Raw genomic sequence first — 26,826 nt, 5'->3', positions numbered from 1 at the left:
CATCATCAGTGACGATAACATCACTGCTGATATCAAAGACTTAGCAGAGGGACCCTCACCAAAATAACCAGATTAGAGCAGAGACTGAGGCGTGCATGTTTTTAACTTTAGCAAGGCAAAGTTCTCACCTTATGTGAGCTGAGCTCTGTACTGAGTGAGTGGGGTTGCAAAATAAATGCACCCAGAGAAAAAGGTGAGATTCAAAAGATGAAAAGATGAAAGATGAAAACAACGCAATTTATAATTTGTAACCACCATCGGAAGCTGGGCGTTGATTTCTAAGATCATCATGACGACAAAATTGACATCGACTTGTTTACTTTTGCCAAATAGGACAGAAAGAAACATATGGGGGTGAGAAAATAACACTGTTTATTTCTCTTTGATTTACTCTACCGTACTTTACAATGAGGCTAATCATTTTCAAAGCATACTGTAGTGTTTTAGATTTCTGACCTGTGATTTAACTACCTTTAAAACAGGCATTGCTTTCCATTCATTTGCAATGACATTATCATTATGTGGTGAGCAGTGTTGATATTGTGGCTGGCTGCCACAAATAAATCAATGTACAGGAAACACTGCTACTTGTTCCTTGTTTTGATTATTGTTTGTTGGAGGATCACATTTAAGATCAGACATTTATCAACTTAAAATGACTTGAAAATTGTTTGATTTAGGTATAACAATGAGCGTAATTTCTGCTCTGACTGTTGTCAAAGTTGCACTATGCATGGTGGTTTTAGGTAGGAACAGGAAAAGTCTGTCATAAAGGACAGAAATGAACACTAAACCAATTACTGCTGTTTGGATGAAACAAAAAAGGTTGAAAGTCAGTTTTTATGTAAAATAAATGTGATTTATCATAAAAGATATTCTAATCTGGTCTTTTTAAATGGTGCCTTAAATTCTCTAAAAAGACAATGGAGCTCTTGAAAATGGCACAAGGGTCTTGGACTGCAATATATCTGATATCAGAACCATTACAAACACAAGGCACTGAGAAAACCAACATCACCAGAGACTAAAATATCTTCAAAGACTTAAAAGATTTGTAGAAGTCGTTTCAGTCTGAGCAAAATAGTTTTCTCTGTTTCTGTAGTTTTGGGTAAATACTGGGAAATGGTCTGAGCTAAATGTGTACTTAAGGTGATGAGCTGATACAAGCTAAAAGCTAGATAGATCCGGTGTGGTCAGGTGACTCAGTGATGCGTGAGTCTGCAGTTTTGCAGACTGGCAGCATTTATCTTTGCTTACAAAAAATTACTTAAATAATGGGAATTACAAATAAACTAATGAGTTGTATTTAGAACAATTGTTGCTGTTTACAGGGTTCCCACACATTTTTACCAATGGATGTTCAAAACTTTTCCATAATATTTTAACCCATTCCCATGACTTAAATTAAAATGGGCAGGCATCTTGCCTGAAACTGAGCGTTCATGATACATTATTACATTAAAGCTGAACAGAAGGGAATTTGTCAGTTGATTTTTGATTGAATCATTAGTTACTGGCAGGCTAAATGTCTGTAAATAAGCAACCTATTAATAGCCAAATGTCAGATCTATTGGCTGAGATTTAGTTGGAGACGACAGTCTGCTGCTGCTGCTGTACTGTATGACTGTACTACAGCAGCCTCCCACTCAAGCTAACATTCACTATCCATCAGTGGTTACTGTCACCAGCATTATTTAGCAATTAACAACACTGATGGTGAATATTCAGCATCTTATGTGCTTCAGATCTCAGTGTGAAAGTCTTGATTAACCCGCTACATAACAGCCTTTCTGCATTATCCTGTTTCTCTCCTGATGTGACAGCAGGCTTTATATCCCTGCCTTGACTATGACTTGATGCTGGTCTAGTCTGTGTCTATCATGCCATACTAGTGACATTTCAAAGTCACACAGCGCAGCACTTGATTTTAAACTGGATACACAAGGAATGTATTTTGCTTAACTTTGGACATGTTTTAAGATTTTTATAAACATATTTGAAACAATAGTCAATACAGTGTATATTCAAAACTTTTCCAATCCAGATTCTGTTAATTCCAAACTATTTCAGGGCCTGGAAAACAGATGTTCTAATTTCGTAATTTTTCCAGGAATTTCACGACTGTGGGAACCCTGTGTTTGAGGTACAAATCCATAGGAAGTTTGTAATGACTAAAGGAGAGAAGAGGATGTAGGAAGTGTGGGGGTGGGTATTGTCTTACAGAGTAGAGGTATCTCTGGTTAAACTGGTGCATAGCTCCCTGCAGCTGGCTGCGCTGGCTCTGCCACTGCTCAAAGTTGCGGACCGATTCCATGGTGGGACGCTGCCATGTGGTGGTGCGGGTGTTGTGGTCCACGTAATAGATCCTGCCCCGGTCATCCACTCGGCGCTCCCAACTGGAGGAGTGATTGAGATATAATTAATTCTAAATCTATTTATTAGAATTAGAAACAATACTACTGTTTGTTGATTCGTTACCAGACAACAGAGAAAACACCACCCTGCTTCACAAGACTCTTTGCCTTCAGGAAACTGGTTATATTCATCTATTTGGACACTTTTTTATGCAGTATCAGTAGCTTAAATATGTCTTAATCTATGAGGACTAAATGCAGGGGCAAGAAATTAAACAAACCATACCACACCACCAAACACTGTTGTGGAGACCTACATATAAAAGCCAAAAGGCCACTGTTAAAATGTACAAATGAACCCAGTAAAGTTACAGATATCATGTCTGAGAGGGGCTGAAGATAGAGAGTGAGCAAGAAAGATACTCACCCTGGTGGTAGTGGCTGCGGTCTCTCCCAGGTCGTAGTTCTGGTGTTGTGGTCTACATAGTAAGTTCTTCCATGCGGGTCTTTCCTCTGCTCCCAACTGAAAGACACAACAATTAACAACTATTTGGAAAAACAAAGCTACATTAAGATTGTGCAAGAGGACAGATATGAATAGAAATATAGTGACAGAAAATGTACATCAGATTTAATGAAATATGAGTGTGTGGGTGTTTTAAGGGTTTCATACTCAAATGAGTATCGCCATCAGGTGGCACCATCTTCCTGGGAGAGAATACTATATGTTTTTATTTGATAATAAAATATAATACTGTTTTTTAAGTTTTTAGACTATGTTTTGAAAATATAGTAAATACCTCTTTATGTTATAATGGCTTGATGTGTGTATGTGATGTTAAATGGTCAGGGAATGCAGACAAGGCAGCTGGTGGTGTTTTTTACCCCGGTGGCAGAGGATCTGGGGCTCCAGCACTGGGGACCTGCTGCCTGGGCTTCGCCCCGTCTGTAGTTACAGTTGCACTGCTACTACTGCTTGCACCACCACCTCCTGAAGCATTCGCTTCTCCAATTGCTGGGGAGGAAGTGGACGATGATGAGGAGGTGGCCCCCTGTGCTGGGGAGGCGAATGTGGAGGAGGAAGCAGCAGCAGCAGCAGCAGCAGCAGCAGCAGCAGTGCCATCAATAGGCTTAGCAGCAGAAGAGGAAGAGGAGGTTGGCTGGGTTTGAGATGTGCTATTTGGTGCTGTGTCAGGGTCTGGCAGGGTAGCATCTTGATTGCAGTCCTCATGGTCATCTGCAGGGGGCAACACATCTGTTGTGGAGGATGATGGCTCGGGAGCAGCGTCACAGGACTCCCCATTGACTGCAGGCAAGTCAGAGAAAGACAATGTTGCTGTTTACATGCATGGACTAAACACTTTATTCATTTACGACTTGATTTCAGTGATATCTGAGGGGAAGAATTGCATTTGTAATGTCTGACCGTACAACAAGAGCCCATTTGTCTAAAAGTCTAGGAATCTACATACATACTCAACTCATAGCAACTGGCTGATCAGTAAGTGCCTCTGTGAGGGAAAATATATCCACTGACAGAAGAAATTTAAAGTTTGAAAATGGATAATCAGTGTCTTGACATGAAACTACAGTGGATTAAAAAAATTCCACACACTATTGTGAAATTGCAGCTTTCTGAGATGTACAGACAGAAATAACAACAATATAAATGTCAGATTTACTCCAACTAACAAAACTGAAAACAAAAGAAAGTGGCAGTGTTTCTCATACATCGATTTATTTGTGGCAGCCAGCCACAATATCTGCACTGACCACCACATAATGATTTTATATTTTGTGTTGTTGTTTTAGCTGTTAAAATCCAATGGCAGCTAGAATAAATACATTGGAAACATGTGCTACTTTGGCTCTGATACAGCCAACTGTCTGTCTGCAGTTCCCACTCCACTGTGTAGCTTCGCTCAGCATCCCACCCACAGCACTTTCTGCTTGGTTACACATCATGGGGAATAACCTATCAACACTGAAGGCTGCTTTGCCACTGATGGCAAAGACGAACACAGACTGGAGCTGCTCCAGTGAGAGAGCGGTGCTGTGTGTCGAACCTAAGGCAGAAGATATTACTGAAGTTTTATTAAACATTGCAATCCTGACTGCAAAATACACAGTACACAATACACAGTGTTTTTGATGGCAACGTTCTGCCGTTCGTGACAGTACTGGATGTATATATACTGAATGTAACTTCAGTTGTTAGGGTTGGGTACCGTTCATAATTGAACGGATATGGTACCAGTACCGGTATCTGGAATTCGGTACCGGTACCAAACAGTACTTTATTTAGGTACTTTTTAACCCTATGGGCCCTAGGCATTTTTGGGGTATTTTTACTGTCTTTACTTTTAAGCTCATATCACAGTCATAACAGTACATACACATGCTATATCTTGTTTTTTTTTTTTCAGGACAATCTGGGCTAACCAGATTTGCCATCATCAAATCTGTGTGCCTAAATTCTTACATTTTTACATGTATCTCACCATAGCAAGTTGGAAGTTGACATATTCTACCATATATGAAGAGGGAAGACTCTCTGGAATCTGGCAATATATGAACCATGATGCTGGGACATTCTGTCACTTCACAGTTGTCCAAAACATGTGGTTTGTGCCAGGCGGACATGATTGCCAGTATTTTTTCATTATTGCAAGAAATTCCACTGACTCATTCACAAGTCAAAAATGTGTTTTATCTGAAAGAAACATGCAATATTTACATCTAAGATCACAGAAAAATAGTCAGCCAAGTGCAATGATGTCCTCCAAGATAATATTTGTTTTTCAGTTTCAGTTATACATTGGGGAGACATTTTGGGCATTGGTGGTGGTGGTGGTGGGGGGGGGATGTATATGGTGACTACGGCCCTGTCAGCATGCATTAGGCTGCAGTTGTCTGGGTGCACAAAGGTGAAGTGTGCTAGTCTTGTCATACAAAGTTTGATGGAGTGTCAACTGGACAATATGGAGATATTTGCATCTTGAAAGCCGGACTACAAATGTGGATAGACAGGGAGAAACACACGCAAGCCTAAGAAGTGGTAAGATACGATATTCCTCACTATATGAAGTGACTGATAACAAGATCTGTATAATGGATTGTAAAGAAATTCATCAAGTTTTTATTTTGTAGACAATTGATCTGTATTTAGAGTGTGATGGGATGACAGCACAATGATGTGTGTGGTCCTACGCTTTCATGTGATATGCGTGGCATTTCTGTGCGAGCCTGCGTTCGTGAGTAATCCATCCAAGAGTAATGTGTGTGCAAAGCTGTATGAAAGCTCTGTTATACATCATTTTATTGTAATTTTTCGCTGTGAAAACATTGGATTACCGACAAGTGCTTGTCGGAAAGCTACAATTCTGCTGTTTCCGCTGATATGCGTGGCTTCTCGCTATGACGCACGGTCACGGAGAAAATCCACAGAGAAGAACAGGTGTGAATTTGGACACACTATGTGTCGTTCGGGCCCATAGTCTAAACTTCTCAGTTTCAACATTTTATTGAGAACATTTAGGAACAGTGCTGCACATTAACTTTTGTCTGCACATTGTTTTTGTCGCCATTGTTGCTGAGTCTGAGGTGCGAGTCATGCGCTCTCGCTCTGCCTCCACCTCAGGTACCGAAATTTGGCACCGTTTCATTATAAGTGAATCGGTACTGGGTAAGTACAAAAAGAGTTTCGGTACCCAACCCTATCAGTTGTACAACCCCTATTCTAAAAACACTGGGATGCTGTGTAAAACATATAGAAAAACATGATTTATAAAGGACATGACTAGATGAGCTCGGGAACATTTTGGAAAACCACTGTCGGTAAATGCAGTTCATCGCTGCATCTACAAATACATGTTAAGACTACCAGAATCTACCACGCAAAGTGAAAGCTACATATCAACAACATCTGGAAACGCTGCGGACTTCTGAGCCCGAGCTCATCTGAGATGGGCTGATACAAAGTGGAAAAGTGCGCTGTGGTCTGACAAGGCCACATTTCAAATTGTTTGAGGAAATCATGGACATTATGTCCATTGGGCTAAAGAGGAAAAGGATCATCAGCATATGGTTCAAAAGCCATCATCTGTGATAATGTGGGGGGTGTTGCTGTCAATAGCATTGTGGGTAACTTGCACATCTGTGAAGGCACATACAGGTTTTGCTGCCATCCAGACAATGTCTTCTTTAGGGACGTCCCTGCTTATTCCAGCAAGACAACGCCAAGCCACATTCTGCACGTGCTGGGGTTGCATGACAACTGCAACTACACAGAGCAGTCAGATCTTATCAACATTAAAAAAAAAAAAAAAAAGTTGGAATGCTGTGCAAAATGTAAATAAATGCAAAACCTGCACTCTTTTACTGTGAATCCACGCTGTTGTAACTAGTGCAGAATGTGTCTTGGCAACACACCCCCGTATTATCACAGATGTTGGCTTTGAACTTTGAGCTGGTAACAATGTGGATGGTCCTTTTCCTCTTTAGCACTGACACAACGTCCAAAAATAATTTAAAATGTGGACTTGTCAGACCACAGCACACTTTTCCACTTTGTGTCAGTCCATCTTAGATGAGCTGGAGCTCAGAGAAGTCAGCATCATCTCTGGATGTTGCTGATATATGGCTTTTGCTTGGCATGGTAGAGTCTTAACATGCATTTGTAGTTGCAGCAATTAACTGTGTTCACAAGCCCTTGTAGTAATATTAATATTAATATAAAGTGACCATCCTTGCTTGTAAATTGCTGAGCCTTTTGAGGATGCCCCTGTCCCAACATTTTTAGAACATGTTGCAGACATCAGATTTAGAATAAGTGTATATGAAGTTTATCAGTTTGAACATTAAATACCTTGTATTGTACTATAATCAAATCAATGCATTTTACACAGCATCCCACCTTTGTTGAAATCTGGGCTGTACCACACCCTGATTGCATTAGTCCGTATACCCTTTCATAATGGGGATTCTAGCTGTGTTCAAGGTTTACCAATCGCTATAAAAATCATGCCTGTTGGTAAACAGCATAGGCCTGCCAACAATAAAAGTGATCCTTATTAAAATTAGATTTAAGTCAGCTGTTGCTGTGGGATTTGCTTGAATGTTTGAGGTTGCATCCTACTGCGAGGACAATGGTCTGCAAAGAATTCCCAAAGAAACTGCAAAATTTAATTGTTGAAAAGTACCAACCTGGAGAGGGATTTAAAAGAATAATAAAGACAGTTGTACCATGAAGCGCAGTCAAAACCATCATGAATAAGTAAAGAAAATGTGGAATCAAAGAGACATTCCAAAGATCAGCACGACCCTCCAAACTTAATGAAAGGACATGGAGAAAACTGCAAAGAGTCCAAGAACAACACTGAAGGGACTACAGCAATTTCTGGCAAGTGCTTGTCGTCCCTTGCATGTTACAGATCACATTAAGGATGGAACAAGACTGACATCTAATAGTTAATTCAGTCTCTACATTTCACAAACCTGCAATTTCACAAGGGCGTGTAAGAGGTCTTTTAAAAAGTCTGTTAGCTTCTTACCAAAGTGAGGCAGGGGAGGCACCAAGATGAGGGAAATCTTGCTTTTTCGTGTGAATAAGGGCACATGGGGAGCGTTTCAATAATTTCAAACAAATCATACTAGTTATTATTCGTGCGACTGGATTTTGTTTATGTGGCCCTAACTTACATATACATGTGAAGAATTAATATTCTCCCATCAACCGAGGCTCAGTGTAGACAATGTGCTATTGGTTCCCCTGCCTGCCCTCCATGGTATACTGCACTCTGCTTTCCTTTTCTATGCGTTTATCTTTCCTGGGAGTTTTTCGACAGAAGTGCTGACAGGCCTCACTTAATGAAAACGAATCTACAGTTATACTCTACTGTTACCAGGACCAAGTGAACCATGAAGAAGTAAAGGCCCGGCACAGGGAACATAATGAATACCTGCTGGAAATATGCACGTGCATAACAGAGGTGGTCTGATAATGACTTCCATTATTTCATCTTTTACAAAAGCATATAATTTATCAAATTTAATCAGGAAATACTCCAAATCTCAAGTGAATTATATTTAACGACGTTACCACTCACAGGGGATTAAGGCTGTTAATGAGAAAAACACAACAATGCATTGAAGAGGCCAGAGGCACACCACACTCTTCAAGGAACCCATTTTAAACCATCACAGATACTGTAATCTGTGATTCACACAGATGTAAACTAAAGATCAAGCTCACCAGTCCGACTCTCTGTATCACTGTCTGAGGGTTGGTGGACTGGGGTCGAGTTGGGTGTAGCATCTCCATTGACGACGTGATCAAGGGCGGGGCTGCAGGAGCTGGAAGGCACCTGACCATCCACACCATTGGAGGCCGAACAGGAACTTGACCTCGGGCCCAAGTCTGTACCATTCACTGTGCTTTAGGAGAAAACACACACAGAGTTCAAAATCATTTTATCAAATCTGAATCTGGAGACACACACTGTTAAAAACTCAGTAGCGGTTCAGCAAGTTCATTCATTCATTCTAAAAGATGATAATTCCAAGAACAAAAAAACTCAAGCTCTGTTTTTCCTACTGGCCCAAAACAGTCTCATACTAACTCTGACTTAAGTGTGTAAGTGTGTGCTTCCTCTGTGTGTGTGTGTGTGTGTGTGTGTGTGTGTGTGTGTGTGTGTGTGTGTGGGCAGATAAAAGACCAACTTGTGACATTGAGACTATTGTTTTGTAGGGGCAAGGACAGGACATAATAGGATGGAGTAGTGACGTAATGGGCACAGCTGAAGAGGCTCTTTTGTGAGCCAGCAGAGTTCAGACAGTGCCACAGACGAGCCCACGCTAAGACCAATACAAAATCTAACATATGACTCAAGTCCAGGCTTTGTCTTGGCAGCCAGCAATAAGAAAAATGTCAGACCAGAAAGCTGCGACCAAGAAGAAAAAGTCAGACAGGGTCATAAACGAGGACAACAATGGATGTTGATTTTACTGCTCACCATGTCCCGAATCACAAAAGCTATAAAACTATACTTAAATAGACAATGTTCAAGACATAAGACACATTACACAGAAAATTATGCCAGTAAATTTTTTCTATCATATCTGCCCCAGTTTAAATTTCAGTGTCGAGCCCAGTTCATTTGTATCTATAATAATTTATTGTTAGCATTATACTGATGTTTCAATATTTACAGATTACCTACAAATACAAAGTCAAAGGCGACTGGAATTGCTGGTTTAGTATTGGAATCTGATGCAGAGAGAGGTCCAAAGACAAAACAGACGAGCAATTACTGAAATTACCTAAGTAGGAACACACACAGTTTGAACCAAATCCAACTTTTTGCTCCTGTAGCCAGCACGGAGGCCAGTATCAAATATTTTGACAGACTGTGAGACCTGGCGCCTCTGACTCCACAGGAAGGGTCTCCCTACTTGACTGCCTGAGGAAAAGTAGCAACACAAGCTAACTGAAACGGAGTGAAAGAAGAAGTGAAAAGCAACAAAGCAAAGTAAAAAAGGAAAACAGGAGGGAAATGAAGGCACAGGTAAAGTGAGTGAAACTCAGGAAATATAAAGATTTCTAAAATGAAATAAATAAATAAATAAATAAATAATGGGAGGTAGGTGGAACAGAAAAGAGAAGCGAGGTAATAATGTAAAGACTGCCAGTTAAGTGTGATAGAGCTGTGAGTCCATGAAGAACAACTGGAGAGAAGTAGGGCAGAGGGGTTCCCCAAGAATCAGCTTCCAGATAAATAGTCGATTACTCACTTCTGCTTTTACAAGCTGCAAGTGAAGTCACATTTTGGGAAAGAATGGGGAGGTTAAAACCAAGTTCAGACCAAAACTACAATTACAATTTTAAAAAATGCAATGCAGGATAAATACACACTGTGTTGCTTTTCTTCTTCTTTTTAGTAGAAACTGTTTAAAGCTTCCCTGTTTTAAACTGGAGCTGATCTTCCCTTTTGTGCTTGAATTCATTGAAACAAAAATGTATGTGTATGTTATTGTAATTGTTTAAGGTTTCATTACTTAGGTAACAATGACAAAGCAAAATTTTGTCTTGTCGCCACAAATTCCCCTCAGCTGGCAACCTTTCCGATCTTGCTGTGGAGTCATTACTCAACATTTCGGGAACTCCCAGGGAGGGGAAACACTACCACGTTTTAAATATACCCCTGTTTGTGTCTTGCAGTCCTCTCAGCAACTGCAATGCAGAGAGGAGTCAGGCAGCCACAACCCACTCAACCCCCCCACCAACCTCCCGTCTGTTGCGATGAGCAGACGTGCTTCCTTTGTGGCTTTCCCATAAAAGCCCAGTAAGCCTCATTGAAGGGCACTTTTGCCGTGTGACAAATAATAAAGACTGGCACCAGTGGGGCAGCACGAGAGCTTAAAGCAGAAGGGGATAGAGCCAGGGTTTAGAAAAGTAAGACACAGACAGAACACAGACCTCTCTGAGGTATGTATGTATGTATGTATGTGTGTATGTATGTGTGTATAATATATATATATATATATATATATATATATATATACGTGTGTGTGTGTGCGCGCGTGTATAGCCTTTTTACACGTGCACACTGTGGGGAAACCATGCAAACACATAATTCTTTGCAGCCTGTTAGCATTCCTTAACTTGAGGATTAGCATGCTCCTGGTTCTCAAGGAGTTTCTCTAACCAGGCCAACAACCATTTTAGGAAGAGTGAAGAAGACAGAAACATTTTTCCCATGAAATATGTTGCAACATAAAATAACCCCAAATGGCTGGGTCGTTGAGTTAGTTTACCTGTTGGCAGCCCTCGAGGAAGAAGAGGAAGAGTCTCCATTTTCATGGATGGCATCACCATTCTGTTGGACTTCTAGAGAGGATTGTAGAAAACAATGTTACCCTACAGATAATTATGCAAAGGTGTATACTTACTACAATAATTAATTCAGTTGGCAAGTGTCTGATTGTACAAGGCTGAGGTGATAGAGTGCCAGCATTTCCAGCACATGTATCTGTGGCACTTTTTTCTCCCTGTTCTCCCTCCTTGATTGTCATTCACCAGTACACATGGTAATTAAAATTGCCAACCCTGCTATCACCCATCCCTAACACAGAAATACTCACTGGTGCCACTTGCTGCATTGCCGTTGGTAAGCGGTGCCAGCTCCTCCTGGTCAGTGATAGTCAGGCCATCTAGGTAGACAGTCAGCTCCCCTGTGGGAACCGGAGCCCCCTTCTGCTCCACGCTCAGTTTCAGCACCTCCTTCACATTCTCCACTGTAGAGCCAAAACGGGGGATGGTGTGGGAGGAGGCATTACAATAGAGTCCCATCAAAGAAAACAAAAAGCAAACCATTTAGACTGAATTTATAATATTCATATTACAGAAAAAGATGCAATGATGTGCAGCATGGGATATCAGGCAACCTCAACCTGATGTCTGACTTCATGACTTTTCTGTTGTCTGGTACTGTGGCAACTGTGCCGCAGCTGTATTTGTTACATAATAAACACATCCCACCCTAGACGTTGTGTTATGGTTCTGTATTTTTGATGTAGCTTAATCATACATTTCCTGTCATGCTTCTCCAGGGCTTGAATTAGGTCCAGCGTGGCTTTGCCTAGCAGAGCGTCTGCCTTCAGAGTGTGGTGACTCCATACTTTGAAATCCACCTGTGTGTGCGGTGTTACATTCCTGAGGGTCAAAAACACACAAACAAACACACAACACATGTAATTCTTAAAACGTTTTACACAAATCTCACAATTTGACAACATCATGAGAAGAACAACAGACACAGTCAGAAATTGGCATTGCTAAAGCATAGACTCATTCATCATGTTACAAATGGATGGATTCACTTAGCACTAAGATCTGCTTCACACTCTCACAGGTTTTCAATATAAGTTTAATATAAGTGCACAACCCCGTGAACTTCAATCACTGTTGGAGTGCTACAGTGCTTTGGGATCAGTGAATACATCTAAGTAGGGCTGGGTACTGAGCTTCCATACTTTATGGCACCTACCAATTTGCTTCAATACTACTGAGTATCAAAAAATGCATCTTCATGCGGTAACTAATTTTGATACCTACGGAGTAAATCTCATCAGCGGCAGTGAGCCTGCTTCTACCAAGATCTAATAATGCTTATGACTAGCTGTCAAACGTTACACATCATAGACGTGTTGCGCCCAGAGAAAGGATCATGTGTGTTGTTGTATTTTGAGAGGCTTGACTTTGGCATGTGTTTATCCTTATTCTATTTGCCATTTTGTACTTTGTGAGTGGTGTGTGTTTATCAGTGGCTTTGAGTCTGTGTAAATCCTGCAGGTCACAAAGTCCATAAAGGAAAGGTGTTGCAGTCTGCTGGTGTAGCTGACGGAAAAGCATTTAGACTTTAGACCTTGTGCAGCTTGTATGATATGATCTTGCTCACTTATTATTTTGTATCTGTGTTTACCACTGTAAATCAAGTAGTTGCTAATACAATTTAGTTAGAAGCGAATGAACAAACATCTTTATTTTTGAACCGCATCTATTAATATCAGTCAGCCCAAGAGTGATTTACACAAATGGATTTCTACAAATGGATTCTGTGTGTTGCATAGGTGTGAAAATGTCTAAGAAGAGATTGAAAGTGTGGCTCCATTTGATCAGGCCTGATGCCAGCGGCATGCAATGCAATATATGCAAACGGACATGGTTGCCAAGACCAGAAACAAAACAAAATTGATGAAACACTTGAACGTGCATGGCATAAATTTAAGAGTGGATGGTTGCTCTGTGATGGACTGCAAGAAAAAGACTTCCTCTCAGCACTGAAGTCCACTTAATGTTACAGAGCCTCCTTCAAATTTTTACCACCGGATTCTCCCTCATCTGGGTTTACTGAGGATGGTGCATGATGACTGCGGGTAACGGGTAACCTTTAGCATACAACATTAAATTTTGCCCAACTTGCACATGGTTGCTTACTACACTTAAAGCAACTGCAACAGGTGCAATGACTTAAACTGGGACCCATGTAACGTTAGATAATAGACAACTTCAAGCAGTGGTATAATGGCTTATTTTTTATGTTGTAAAACTGCTTTGAGTGCAAAAATGCAAACATAAAACTAAAGAGCACAAACATAAAACTAGAGAGCTGAAACAGACAAATTAAGTTAAACCACACTGTGGGTTCATATTTTTAAATGCTCTGAAACTGCTCTGAAAGCATAAAAATAAAACTAAAGACTTATACCGTAATGTGTAAATGTAATTCTTTTCGTCAAAATGGATTTTAGAAAATTGGTATTGACAATACCCAGCCCTACATTTGAGTGTGGGGAACAGACATGTGGTGACATATGTACATTGAACAAATAAAATCATTATTCAAGACCTCCTACTTTCAGCATCTGCTCCCCCTCACACAAGAAAAAAGCAACAAACAAAACAACTATTATTTAGATGCTCTCTTCTGCTCCTCCTAAAACAATCTTGTCTTTGCTGCAGGCTGAGAGACTGATGTACTCAGCTCACACAATGCTGCTTCCTTGTGTTTTCTGTGCTTAGACAAAATGAACACTACACAGCACATTCATCATATTCACGGTTGAGCACATCAGCCTAAAGAGAAATATCTAGGATTATAGCCTTGACATTTTGTGTAGGAGTCACAATGGCTTGCAAAACATCTATGGTGCAAACCCAAGATCACAAAGGTAGCAACAATCTATCTTGTTGGCAATAATTACCCAATCAAGGCGATTAACATTTGCAATGACATGTCTCTGGCATTTCGCTGGACTACTCTGAAGCCAGAGAGCTGCAAAAATCTCAAATGACACAAAGAGCTCTGTGTCGTCATACAGCCTTTTCTCTTGTTGAAAGAATTATCATATGAACCACCAGCCTCATGTTTGTTACATAACGTATGTACCGTGAGGTAGACATAGAGCCCAAACTCCTGCACCTAAACCAACTTACTAAAAGACAGAGAGAGGAGGAAATCTCCATCTTCCTCACATAACAGCTTTTTATATGAGCATGGGCAACTTGCAAATCAACACAGGCTCTCTCTAGGAACATTCTGGTTAGGGGGAGTACGACAAGACAGATGTCTGTGGTTGTCTCAACTTCAAAGTCTGTCTCTCATTTTACCTTCTCCAAATAATGACTGGGGATTCACAAGTTGTTCCCTGACACTCATTTATGAAGTGCACTGTGAACATGAACTTGTTTATATAACATGCTGTGACACACATACACACACACAGAGACAGTCAGATACACAAAGGAGGCAAGTTGTTGCTTCTTACAGAGTGAGCCTCTCATCCCATTTAGGACTGGAGGAGCTATGAGACTTCACTGTGCGGCGCGACTCCCCCTCCGCTGTCACCTCCACATAAATGGCAGTCCCAAACAGGCTCTTCTTCCTCTTGATTTTGGCACAGGAAACTGGTGGTGGGTACATGAAGCAAGTGATGAGACCACTGAATTATTTTCTTATTCCAACATTTTACATTTTCAGCATGAAATTAATACTCTTGTTTAGAAATTCAGATGTACAGTGCTTAAATAGTCCTTTAAACACAAAGATACCACAACAGGGTGCCTATGAAGACCCTTCATTATGCTGCCTTTGCTTTTTTACACAGAACCAAACAACACAAGCAAAGTGCCGCCCCAGTGTGTGATTTTTAGATAGCATGGCGGCATTCCAGTAGCAAAAAAGGCTTGACGGGTGTGACGTGTAACACAGCAGTGTTGGCCTTTAGTGTGACATATGACATCAGCATTGAGTAGTGCTTTCCAAACAACAACAATGGCAAAACATGGAAATAATAATCATTTACTGTCTCTGTTGCATGGGGGTTGATCTCGCCCTTGGCTCCACAGGTAAGAGCTGCTGGACCTCATTGTCTCCCCAATTTGCGGACATTTTCGATTGCTATTCTTAAGTTAGCAGCTAGCTGCTTTTAAATCTCCCTGCGGTGGGTCATACACATAACACATCGCCAAAACAGCACACCCGTCCTGTCCTGCAGGCTTTCTCTTTTACACAGACGTTGATTCAGCACTGTTACTACCTCCACTGCCAGATTAAAAGGCAAAATAACTCTGGACCCCCATCCTGCGCTGTTTATAAAGAACAGCAAGGTAGAATAACTACGTGCCATTCCTGCCTTCAACAAGGGGGTATAAAAGGGGCTAATGTGAGCTCTGTGAGAGAATGACAGGGTCTAGACCCTGAGAGACCACCCTACCAGTCTTATACTTTATAGCCTACTGTGTTTGGACTCACCAATGGCATGGAGCTGTGTCGTTCCGCTGTGGTTATGGCTAGACTCTGCTCTAGATGAGGCCGTGGCCATGTCATACACCACAGTGGGAAACCTTCAAAACCATATGCACACAGACAAATAAAGCAAACATCAAAACACATAACACATAATAGCCCGTAAAATCACAAATAAGAAACATGTGAACTTGGCATGATTCAAGTAAAAATACAGCTGAGAAGTCGTAAAGGCTGCTTCTACATATTCTGAACATTTTGTTGAGATTTGTGGTCATGATTCTACCAGCTAGAGCCCTGCGCAGGACTGTTTTCTTCATCCCGCTCCTGCCCGCTCCCGCTGAATTTCTGACCATTACTGCCCGCAACTGCAACGTGTGTGTTACACTCCCGCCCGCACCCGCAATGTGTATTTCCACTCTCGCCCGCTCCCGCAAAACTCTGAGAATTTATGCCCACACAATAATAGAGATGCACTGATTCTGTGTCTTCTCCCGTCCTGCAGGAGAAAACAAGTCATTTTATAGGCTATTAATAAAAAGATTCATGGGATTGTTTGTTTCGTTTCCCTGGCCTGCATGTCTTTTGACACACTGGTCAGGAATAGCGCTCCTATTTCATTGTTTTCATTTAGTTTTTAGTGAAATAAAGGCTGTTTCATATTCTATTCTCCTCCTCTGTATTTTATTTATTTTTTTACCTTTATATAATCACGCAGTGGTTGAGGTTAAGGTCTCTTTTCTAAGAGAGACCTGAATAAGAAACATTAATGAGATAAAGCCTTTGCTCAATAATACTGGCATCATCACGCCTCTTTATGTAATTAACAAATAGCAACGACAGTAGGCTGTGAGTGGCTCAAATAACACTAATAAATAACATAAACAAAGTTAATGAATGAAACGAATGAATTTAAGAAATGAATCACTTGGCCATAATATTGCTGTGGAGGAAAAGAATGTTGCTGACTGACTGTGGTCTCAATCCCGTGCGTCTCTCTTCCAAGATGCACCCACAGACACTAAAGGCCCGCTCTGAAGGCGCACTGGATGTGGGGATACTGAAGATGAAACACGCCAGCTTTGAGAGCGCTGGGAAGTAGAGGGCTCAGTGTGCCTTCAGACCTTGTTTGAGCTTCTTTTCCACAATATTTGTTAACTCCATCCCGTCACTATAGGCTACATCCCAACCCCGCAGTGGTTTTTTTAGCCGCCCGTAGCAAAGTTCAAACCGCCCACTCTCGCAAAGTTTGGGTTGGGTCCCGTGGGACCCGGCGGGACCCAATCCCAATGCAGCCCTCTACGACCAGCTCTTAGCTTAATCTACATGTGCTGTAATTGATTCCCCATACTATAATTGTACATTGTAGACATAATGGTTGAAACACAATCTATACTCACAATTGGTGTGTGCTGCTAGACCCTCTGGTTCAGCCCACTCCGTGTCCCATGGTTCCTCTGAAACAGAAAAGAGCTTGTTCTTAGGATGAGGTTCAACACAGCCGGTGCAAACTGCAGCAGTTTCAAGTCCGACCTCTGATTTATTCTTTTGTATGTATACACATTTTGTAACATAAAGCAGCAATTGTTTTACACATAGTACCTGTTGTGTCCCCAGCAAGGAGGTATAAATGAGATATTCTGTATAAAGCTCCAGCTGCTTTGTTTTCACTGTCACATAATAACATTAGATTTGGTGGTAAATTCTATAGTCTAACAATTGCAACTTGCACTTACTACAACTGAACACCAATCACACCTACAAATGTTTGACTCTCATTTTTGCAGTGGTCATCACACAACACTTTTTGTTGAGCTGGCTTCTCCACTAACAGTACCAACCTACTTCTTGGACACTTCACATTGCAGGGATTACATTCTACTGTGTGACTACTGTCTTTTGTAAAGTACACTTGTGAGCACTAGCTTCAATCAGCCTTGCTTTAAAAACTAAGCAGCAAGCCCCTAATGACTAGAGGTTTGTTGCAGGACTAGTGCACCGTCCTTAGTTCCAATTCAGTACTGGTTTGTGATACCTATTCCTATTCCAGCAATTTCTCCATTCAGTATTCACAAAGCAATCACATAACCTGTTGTTTGCTATTTCCTGGTTACATTTTGACCTGTAAAGTACAGATAGTGTTTTGCAACATGTAGCACAATTACATATGATAAACAGTTGGCTTTGTTTTTGTTTTGTTTTTTTACTTTTCAACTAATGGAATGGATAACTGGGTTAAACTGAACCTGTTTAAAACCTGCCTGATCACTTGCACTGCAATGTGCCATGGTCTAGTGTAGCGCTGTAAAGCTGTCTGGGAGTTTCTTGTCTACACAATGCTGTTTCTGAGCAGAATGATACAGTGGGGTCTGGCTTTGTCTCACCACCTTGGTGCCAGCATTAGGTCTTCTAATATTGTTATAGCACAATTCTGGCAAAGTGCATGTTTAAGCCCCTTTTAACATGAACATCAAACTACAAATGTGCTGGCAGTTTAAGTGTCAACGTGATGTTTACTCGTCCCTCACGATGGCAACCTGGCTAGGTAGGAACAAGAAACATTTCCATTCAAAGGTCAAGTCTGGATTCAATGCAGTAATATTAATGTAAACACTACAATACTACACACAGAAAAAAAGGCGGACATTTTGTTCTGCCTATTTAAGACCATACTATAGAAATATCATCATATCATCTAACCAGCATTTCAAATGTTAAAAATTATTGTTAGGGCTGCTCGATTATGGAAAAAATCATAATCATGATTATTTTGGTCAAAATTGAAAACACAATTATGCAAACGATTATGCGGTGCACATGATGACTTATATTGTTTACTAGGGGTGTAACGGTACACAAAAATCTCGGTACGTACCTCGGTAAACAAGTCACGGTTCGTTTTTTTTCGGTACAGTAATGAAAAAATATAGACAACTATTAAATATCTTTTACTTATTGGTAACCTTTTTAAAACATACCACCACAGCAGTTAACTCTTTTTACACATTTTTTGAATGAAACAAATATATATAAAATCCTGCTTTTTCACATTGTTTGAATGAAAATAGAAATATAAAAGTGAAAAATAAAATATAAATATACATTTCTGCTTTAACAGTTTTACTCAATTAAAATAAAAAGTATAGTGCAGCTGGTCAGTTTTAAAGCCTGCTCAGATTCAGTTTTACTAGGAACTTAGGTAGCTTTCCCACTTTGTTAAAGTGCAGTAAACAAAACATGCTTATATCTAAAGTGCAGCTTAAACAATTTTACTCAACTCCAATGGCGTTGGTTATTTCTTTAGCGCGATGGTCAGGGAAACGCTCTTTCTTTTAAGCGGCAGCGATATCGTAGTTTGCACCAGATTGCTTTTTCTACTCGTGCCGGTTAACATTCAAACTCGGGTGGTGTCGCTTTAGATGCATTAGCATGTTAGACGTGTTTCCAAGTACATACCCGACCGCTGTTCTGCAGTGTTGGCACACTGCTTTTGTCTTGTCAACTTGTTTATTTCCATCTTCGTATTTTACTCTGAAACCAAAGTGTTCCCAAACGGAGGACTTGAGGTTTGCGGGTGGGTCTTCAGGTTTGTCAGGCTCACTTGCCATGTTGTCAAAATGCAAAAATGCCCTGCACAAAGTGAAAGCGGAGCTTTACGGTCGGACTCGGTCCGTCACTCAATTATGTCCGTTGGGGAACTAGATATTTTAAATGGTTAGGCTCACAAAAACGGAATTAAAATAAAACAAAATAAAATAAAATAATATCCTGCGCCCAATAATTCAGTACAGGGTCGTGCCGAACCGAAAGTCGCGTACCGAACGGTTCGACACAAATACACGTACCATTACGGCCCTATTGTTTTACACAACCTCTCTTGCTCTCCGTCTGCCATTTTCCGCACACTGTTTTAGAAATCTTCCACGATTACCTGCCTGTCGGATTATTCGTAGTTCACCTACTTGACTGGCTCATGGAGTGAATAGAGAAGAGGAGGGGAGGGGCGGTATTGCACATGCAGAAGTCAATATAACATCTCCAGGTATCCGTGACCAAAAATTGTTTACACTCAATTTAATTAATTTTGAAATCGTTTGACCTCAAAATCGTAATCGCGATCACCGGACGATTAATTGCACAGCTTTAATTATTATTATCTAATAATATACAATACTGCGATAATTTTAGATTGTAGAAGATATTTCTTTTTTGCATCATAAAATGGGCCAATACAAATTTGTCATCAAATTTTTTTTTTGCTTATAGCGCTAAGAGGAAAACAAACAATACAAAAAAATTAATCATCAGATCATCAACAAAGTTGTTCTAAATGATTACTTTCATTAATGCAAAGTGATTACAGTATGAGTAGAATGATTATTATACTACATTATACTATATTGAATAGAGATGCACGATATTGGATTTTTTTGCCGATAGCCGATATACTAATAACAAGTTATTTGGACAATAAACGATATCAGTATATCCACTTTCTTCCCCCACCTAATTTTATATGACCACCAAGTCTATTCTGTAGTGGAATTAACATCATATTATGCATGCATACTCTTATCGTGATGGCCCACAAGCAGATGGAGACAGGAAATAGAATGCTTTTCAAGGTATGTAATATTTACCCATTGTGTAAAATAAGAAAAAGCACGTTGGTCGATGCTGATAGATTATTTTAAAGTCAATATCAGCTGATACCGATGACATGCCTATATTATCATGTATCCCTAATACTGTACTGAACTGTTATTATCTTAACTATATACAGCAAAACCTGTCTTGATCATAGAAGCTGCAAAATTGTGATGCATGTGATGCTCTTTAAAATTGATGCAATCTGCAGATAGTAAATTAAGTTGTCCACATTCAACTGATATTAATAAAAACTGAATATGTCTTTGAGAGTTGTCTAACTTCTTTTGTCAGCAGTGACAATAACATCATCCTGATCACCAGCGTTCAGGCATGCAAGCCTCCTCCACAGTAACCACGATAACAAAAACAAGACAACAGCATGAAGACAACATGCCTATTAATTGTCAGAGTCTCAGCTCCAGGAGTCACTACACCCACTGTTTCCTGATCTAGTACCAAGCTTCTAATAAGGACCAAGCATTTTCTGATATGATTTAATGACTACAGCACCAGGTTGACACATACGCTGGTTGATCACTCAACATGGACCGCAAGTTGGAGCAGGCAGCTTTTAAGGAGCTTAGGAAGAACCCTATTAAGAAGATAGGGACAGTTCATGCCAGAATTAACTGATCAGTGTGCAGGCTACGGCGCAGATAGAGACAAAAATTATTCATGTCAGCAGCACAGTGCAAGGCACAGCTAAGTCTGCTATCTTGCTTCTCCCAAAGTTTTATACCAAGTGAGTTCACTAGGGATCTGCTAGGTTAATCAGCCTTTTAAAAGTAAAAGCTCTCAGCCCAAGTTAAAGTTAACTTTATATAGCTCTATGAGGGAACAAAGCTCACAGAGCACTGAAATCAATCACTGAGCAAAAAAACTGATTCCTGACGGTAAGGACACCAACCATACAGAGCAGGGGGTAGAAATGATGGGATGGGACAAAGTCCAGCAGTCATCTGCCATCATTCTGAAGGATCTTCTTGACAAATCAACAATGAACACAGCCAGGCAACAGACTGACCCCAGATTCCCCTGGTACTGCTTATATGGACTGACTGACACCTGGATCAACAGGTTTTATATATGCTGTGTAAAATACGCTACACTATGAGGCATATTTACCTCATCTAAATCCACGGCCCTACTCCTGTAACTGAGATGAACAAAACCCAGTCAGTAGTATTTCAATGAAAAATGCATCCTACCTAGGGACTGCCCAATCTAGCTATTATCTTGCTAGATAATAATCAAGTGCAAATACGGTTGACAACTTGCAGACAATTTGTGCTTTAAGAAAAACAGCTCTGCCTTATGGCTTTCCAAAGTGTCGTTTAACTGTAATTATCAATTTAGCAAATCAGCTCGGGGCATCCCAACTGAAGTCACTAAATGTGCCTAAAGCATGAATGTGGAATAGCAGAACCTGAGGTGTAATTTAATAAAGAGCCTTATGAATAAAAATATATTTACTGAAACAAGAAAACAAACATGGGATCAACATTTGCCAGAAAAAGACACATAAATTAGAGTGCCAATATGAAGACAGACAATCCCTAAACAGGGTCACAAGGGCATTTGATCATTGAGTCATATAATTAAATGCAATCCTAATGATATTTGCATACCATATCAGAGGCAATGACATGTTAATTCCTGTTTTCCGTGCATTTGTCTGATAATGCATGACACATGGCAAACAGCATCTAAACTCAGTCTGCTCTCCTCCCCTTAAATGCAAAGATGTGAAGACAACCAGCCGTGTACAGAGATAGGATGTGACAAATTGATGTATGAAAGACTTCTGGACACTTAACCACAGCCAGCACATTAGTCATACACAAGTATCTGCAGAAGATAGTGTCCATTAAGTAATTTAGTGAATACACTTTGAAATGCACTGCATCACACAGCCCCAGGCAGCTGGGAAAACCCAACAAGAACTATTTCAACATGATCATCAGAAATTCTACCCAAAAAAAAAGAAAAAGCCTTCAAGCTCTCAGCTGCTCACCAGCTCTCAGCTGCACTGCATTCTGTATAAGGCCTGAAATAGCATTTTCCCAAGTATGCAATTTTACTTACTGGACTGGCCAGGCCTTTTCATTTCCTAGTTAGACCTAAATATGCCAGGTTTACATTAGACTTACACTATGAGGATCTAACTCAATTCTTCTGAAGGTTTTCTCGTAGGTAAAGGCTAAGACACACCAAGGCGATATCAAGGAACAGGTAGCAATGAACTCCACTGTTGTGTCACCTCATGTTGCCTGTGTCTTGTTCAAAGAATTGCACATGGACACACTCCCAAGACTTCAGGCAACAGCCAACTAGCATGTACATTCTGCGCCCATGTGAGAGTTAATAACTATCCATACCAGCAGGCAGCGGTAGTCTGTATTACAAAAACCAGGAGGCTGACAGAGTGGAATCAATATGCTAGTTAGCACATTAAAAACATAACCCATTGTTGAAAGAACAAATGATATTTACAGTGCACTAACAAACAATAACACAACAATTATGTACCATTTCTGCTCAAGAGCTAAGTGGCAAGAAAAAATAATCCTACTTAATATAACAAGTTTTCTTGATCCTACGCCCTCTTGACTTAAGTCGTCTGTTTACTGTCCTCACTTCTGTTTCGCTTCTCGCACGCACACTGAGCTGAACTGCCAATCAGAGTGATTTCTCTCACAGACGAGAATCCAGTGAAAAACAGCTGACTAGGACTAGCACTTACAGTGCAGGACACACTGCAAAAACTGGGGAGACGGAGGCTCAGACAGCCCAACAGTGAAAAACAGCCAACCATCTCACTGATGTGCAAGAGAAAACAAAAATATAACAGGCAAGGAAGGGGGTCTCTGCACTCTAAAGACAGCATGTCTGAATAAGAGCTGCAACAATTAGTCATCTAACTGATTAGTCAATCAACAGGAAATTAACTGGCAACAGTTTTGGTCATCAATCAAATGTTTAAGTCATTTTTTAAAGCACAAAAGTAAGTAGTTTCACCTTTTCCCATTTTCTTTGAAACTTATTAGGTATTTTTCTCAAACAAACAAATAACCACAAAAGTAATCTGCAGTTTAATCTTAAAATGAAAGTAACTTTTATTTTTAGACTTTGTTTAAATCTAGGGCCCTTAGCTTCCCATCTTGCTTCGATCAGCACATTCAGAGGTCTTAATACAGCATTTTTATTGCCTGTTTTCCTTTAAGTTATAATTTCAATGGCTTCAAGTCCAAGAGACAATAAACATTAGATATGAGGGATCGTCACATGGTGCGGTGTGAAAAGCACAACTCTGTCTTGATAAGTGCAATTTGCATAATACTATTTAATCTTGAACTGCTTGCTTGTTTAATGTACTGGTCAGATTTCAGTTGGATTTGCTTCTCAACGGCTAGCACCCTACTGTTAGACAATGCACTTAATATCTTGTGGTGCATATGTGTTTGTGAGTCTGCATAAAGGCCAAAGCTTCTTTAGGAGAGGCTGTTGTTGACAGAGCTTAAAAACTAGGCTCATACGATGAGTATTAAGGTTCTCTAATTTCACACACATAACATGGACCCTTAGGCCCACATACACAGTATTAGAGTTGACTGCACTGGAATACATCTGGGCAGACGATGATGTCAGGGGGGGTGTTCGCTTACATGAACAGGATTGAAGTCGCCCTTCAAGCAAATAACTCAGCTCTACAAAACTGGGCAAAAAAACAAGTCCAATAACCTCAGTGACAGAAAACAAGACTAAGCCATAACACACTCTAGTCTTGTTGTCATTTTTTGTATTTATATAAAAATAACAAAAACCTTTCACATCAAGCACATTCAGAATTTAATTTTATAACAACAAGAGGCAGATGAAGCTTAATTTATTCTTGCCAGAAGTTTTGATCACATAGGGTTTCAGAGCTGACCATTAGGCACCCGAATTTGCGATAGCTGCATGGTTCATTCTACGTAATGCGTCAGCAATGGTGCTTGCAATTTCCCCACATACTGTAAAGGCTGGCTGAACGTTAAGTAAATAGCAGTCTTTAACCTAGCACCACTTCCATCTCCACAACAATCAGGAGCTGTTAAATCCTCACAACGTTTCTTTACGGTGGCATGACACTCTGACTTCACACAGTGGCGGCAGGCTACAACTCAGACTTGCCCCACAGCTGCTTTCTTGCCTTTCAAAGGTCAATGTGAGTGAGTGAGTGAGTGAGTGTGTGTGTGTGTGTGTGTGTGACAGAGAGAGACAGGCTGAGAAAGAACACAAACAAGTAGATTTCAGAGCCAGACAGCAAAACTTGCTGCTCAAGTGACACCTTCCTGAAAGCAATTCCCTCCCACAGTGGCACCAATACAGTAGATGACAGTCTGAGCTGTCGAACCATTGTTCATAATTGAGACAGCAGGGTGCTCACTAATGTTCCTGAAATACAATCACCAAGACAGTATAGAAAATTCTGATCAACCACTGAAACAAATAAGTCATGTTTGACCATTTTTATTTGAGGCTGAGCATATCCACAGAGAGGGAATTGAAGAACACTGAGCCTAACCTTGATGATATGGATTCCCATCAGGTATCAGCTGAGCTCAAGTACACAATGTTAGTCCTATGGCACATTGTGCTCAAAATGATCTGCCTTTGTCAGTCAAGGACTGACAGTCACTGTCCAAGTGTTATGTTGTTCTTGTTCAGTATTTATAGCTGGGGTGCTACTGATATGATGATGATATGGTGCTGTATTAAAAAGCAGTGTGCTTGATACCAGGCCTTTGTTTACCTATAGTGTGCATGGGCAAAGAAACTCATTGTTGACAGCAAATGTCAACTCCAAAAGTTGGAGAAAAACATTGTTTTTTCAGACAGCAAGTTTCAGTAAACATGACCATGGATTAATGGATTGATAAGGAGCTGATTGTTATCACTCTCAAATCATACTGAAGCCATACGCTAACAACACCTTGTCGATATCTATAACGCAAACACTTATCACACACAAACTCTGATATGGTTAACGAACATTAGCTAACTTTTGACAATCTACTGACATGCTAACATTTATGCTAGCTCACAAAGTACGAATAACATGACAGATAGCGGCCTTCGGATAGCAATATCCTCCATCTGAGTCAATGATTAGTAATCTCATATTTGCACCAGACATATCACATTGGTACAGAATCTGTCAGATAAGGCTGGCTAACGTCATGTAGCCATGTCGTAGCCTCTACCACTTGCAACGAAAGCTGAAGTCAGCTAGCTAGCCTTCAATAAGCTAGCCTGCTAGCCCCAGAAAATAAATCCCAGTTTCAGTGTTATGTGTTTGAGTTACTAGCTTGCCGCTAATGTTAGCTGACTATCCTTCTAACTACACTTATGATATCTAACTGTCTAGCCACATGAAATACTCAATGTGTTTATTTAATCTTCTAACGTTGGCTGTACAACTTGCAGTGAGGCAGACACGGCTAGTTTAGCAAGCTAACGCTACAAACTTAACTAGCCAGTTAGCTACTATCCTATTGCTGCCTGCTAGCCGGCTTGCTAACGTATTTAACGTTACTTAGCAGCTTTGCTAACGTTAGTTGTCCGCCATCATATAGCTAGTCAAACAGTTTGGTTGGATGTAGAAGACAGACTTGTAAAAATAACGTTATCAGTTTTGACATTACGACAGAGTCGTTCGTAACGGTTTAAGTTAGGTAAGCAGTCGTGTTTTACCCTGTCCGTTGATCCGCTCCTTTCCTACTCTCTGCGTCTCTGCGGCTCTAACGTTACGGTTGTCGGTAAATTGCCCAACCGTATAGGCCCCACAGTCTGCTACGGTTCTCTTGCCATCTCTGTGCAGAAGCTTCCGAGCAGCAAACACACTCGGGCGACAGGCGCGCCACCCCAAATATTGCTGTGTAATAACACGGGACGCGACAGATAGCCCTCTGAGTCAATACCGTGGATGTACAAGATAATGTTGTTATTGCACAGCTTCGCCACCCGGGTCATCTGATGGACAGTTAGACCAGACCATAATGTACTTTTCCTGTGCTCATCATCTACAAGTGTAATTTAAATATTCATGATGTGTGTAGTTTTTTTGTTGTTTTTTTACAGTGCACAAACCAAGATTCTTGTTTACTTGACAAAGTTAGCATTCCTATATGTCATGTGATTTGTTTTCTTATCAATATTTTTCAAAGTTCTGTTATAGATGTTTATTTCTGAATGTATTATTTTTTTTGTCATTTCTGCAGCAATGTTGCTCTTCACGTTTTTGTTTTTATGTAGCCTTGCTTGTACTTTGTCCTTTTAAAATTGTAAATCTTTAACCTTTGCTGTATTTTTATTACACTGTAAAGCACATTGAATTGCCAATTGGCTATACAGAAAAAAATGTCCTGACTTGCCATTCTGTCTCTCCCTCTCTTCATATATAATTTGTCATATGGATTACTGTACATTTATTATGTTGATCTATTCTGTACACACAACATCCATTGCACTTC

General features: G+C 40.3%; 1 protein-coding gene across 1 annotated transcript in view; it reads right to left on the bottom strand.

Annotated features, from left to right (window-relative positions):
* Positions 1-26,365, bottom strand: part of LOC125881626 (NEDD4-like E3 ubiquitin-protein ligase WWP1) — a 41,934-nt gene extending 15,569 nt beyond the window's left edge. Inside the window, exons 1-11 of the mRNA XM_049564842.1 lie at positions 26,048-26,365; positions 17,062-17,118; positions 15,668-15,759; positions 14,682-14,820; positions 11,942-12,066; positions 11,496-11,648; positions 11,169-11,241; positions 8,608-8,789; positions 3,240-3,660; positions 2,782-2,877; positions 2,222-2,396 (exon numbers count right to left, since the gene is read on the bottom strand). Coding sequence (XP_049420799.1) covers positions 2,222-2,396; positions 2,782-2,877; positions 3,240-3,660; positions 8,608-8,789; positions 11,169-11,241; positions 11,496-11,648; positions 11,942-12,066; positions 14,682-14,820; positions 15,668-15,737 — 1,434 coding nt within the window. The 5' untranslated portion in view covers positions 15,738-15,759; positions 17,062-17,118; positions 26,048-26,365. The remainder of the gene's footprint in view (positions 1-2,221; positions 2,397-2,781; positions 2,878-3,239; positions 3,661-8,607; positions 8,790-11,168; positions 11,242-11,495; positions 11,649-11,941; positions 12,067-14,681; positions 14,821-15,667; positions 15,760-17,061; positions 17,119-26,047) is intronic.
* Positions 26,366-26,826: the final 461 nt, after the last annotated feature.

This window comes from Epinephelus fuscoguttatus, linkage group LG21, assembly GCF_011397635.1.
Source record: "Epinephelus fuscoguttatus linkage group LG21, E.fuscoguttatus.final_Chr_v1".
NCBI lineage: Eukaryota > Metazoa > Chordata > Actinopteri > Perciformes > Serranidae > Epinephelus > Epinephelus fuscoguttatus.
Note: the sequence above shows the minus strand (reverse complement) of the source record. Positions and strands in the feature narration are given on the sequence as shown.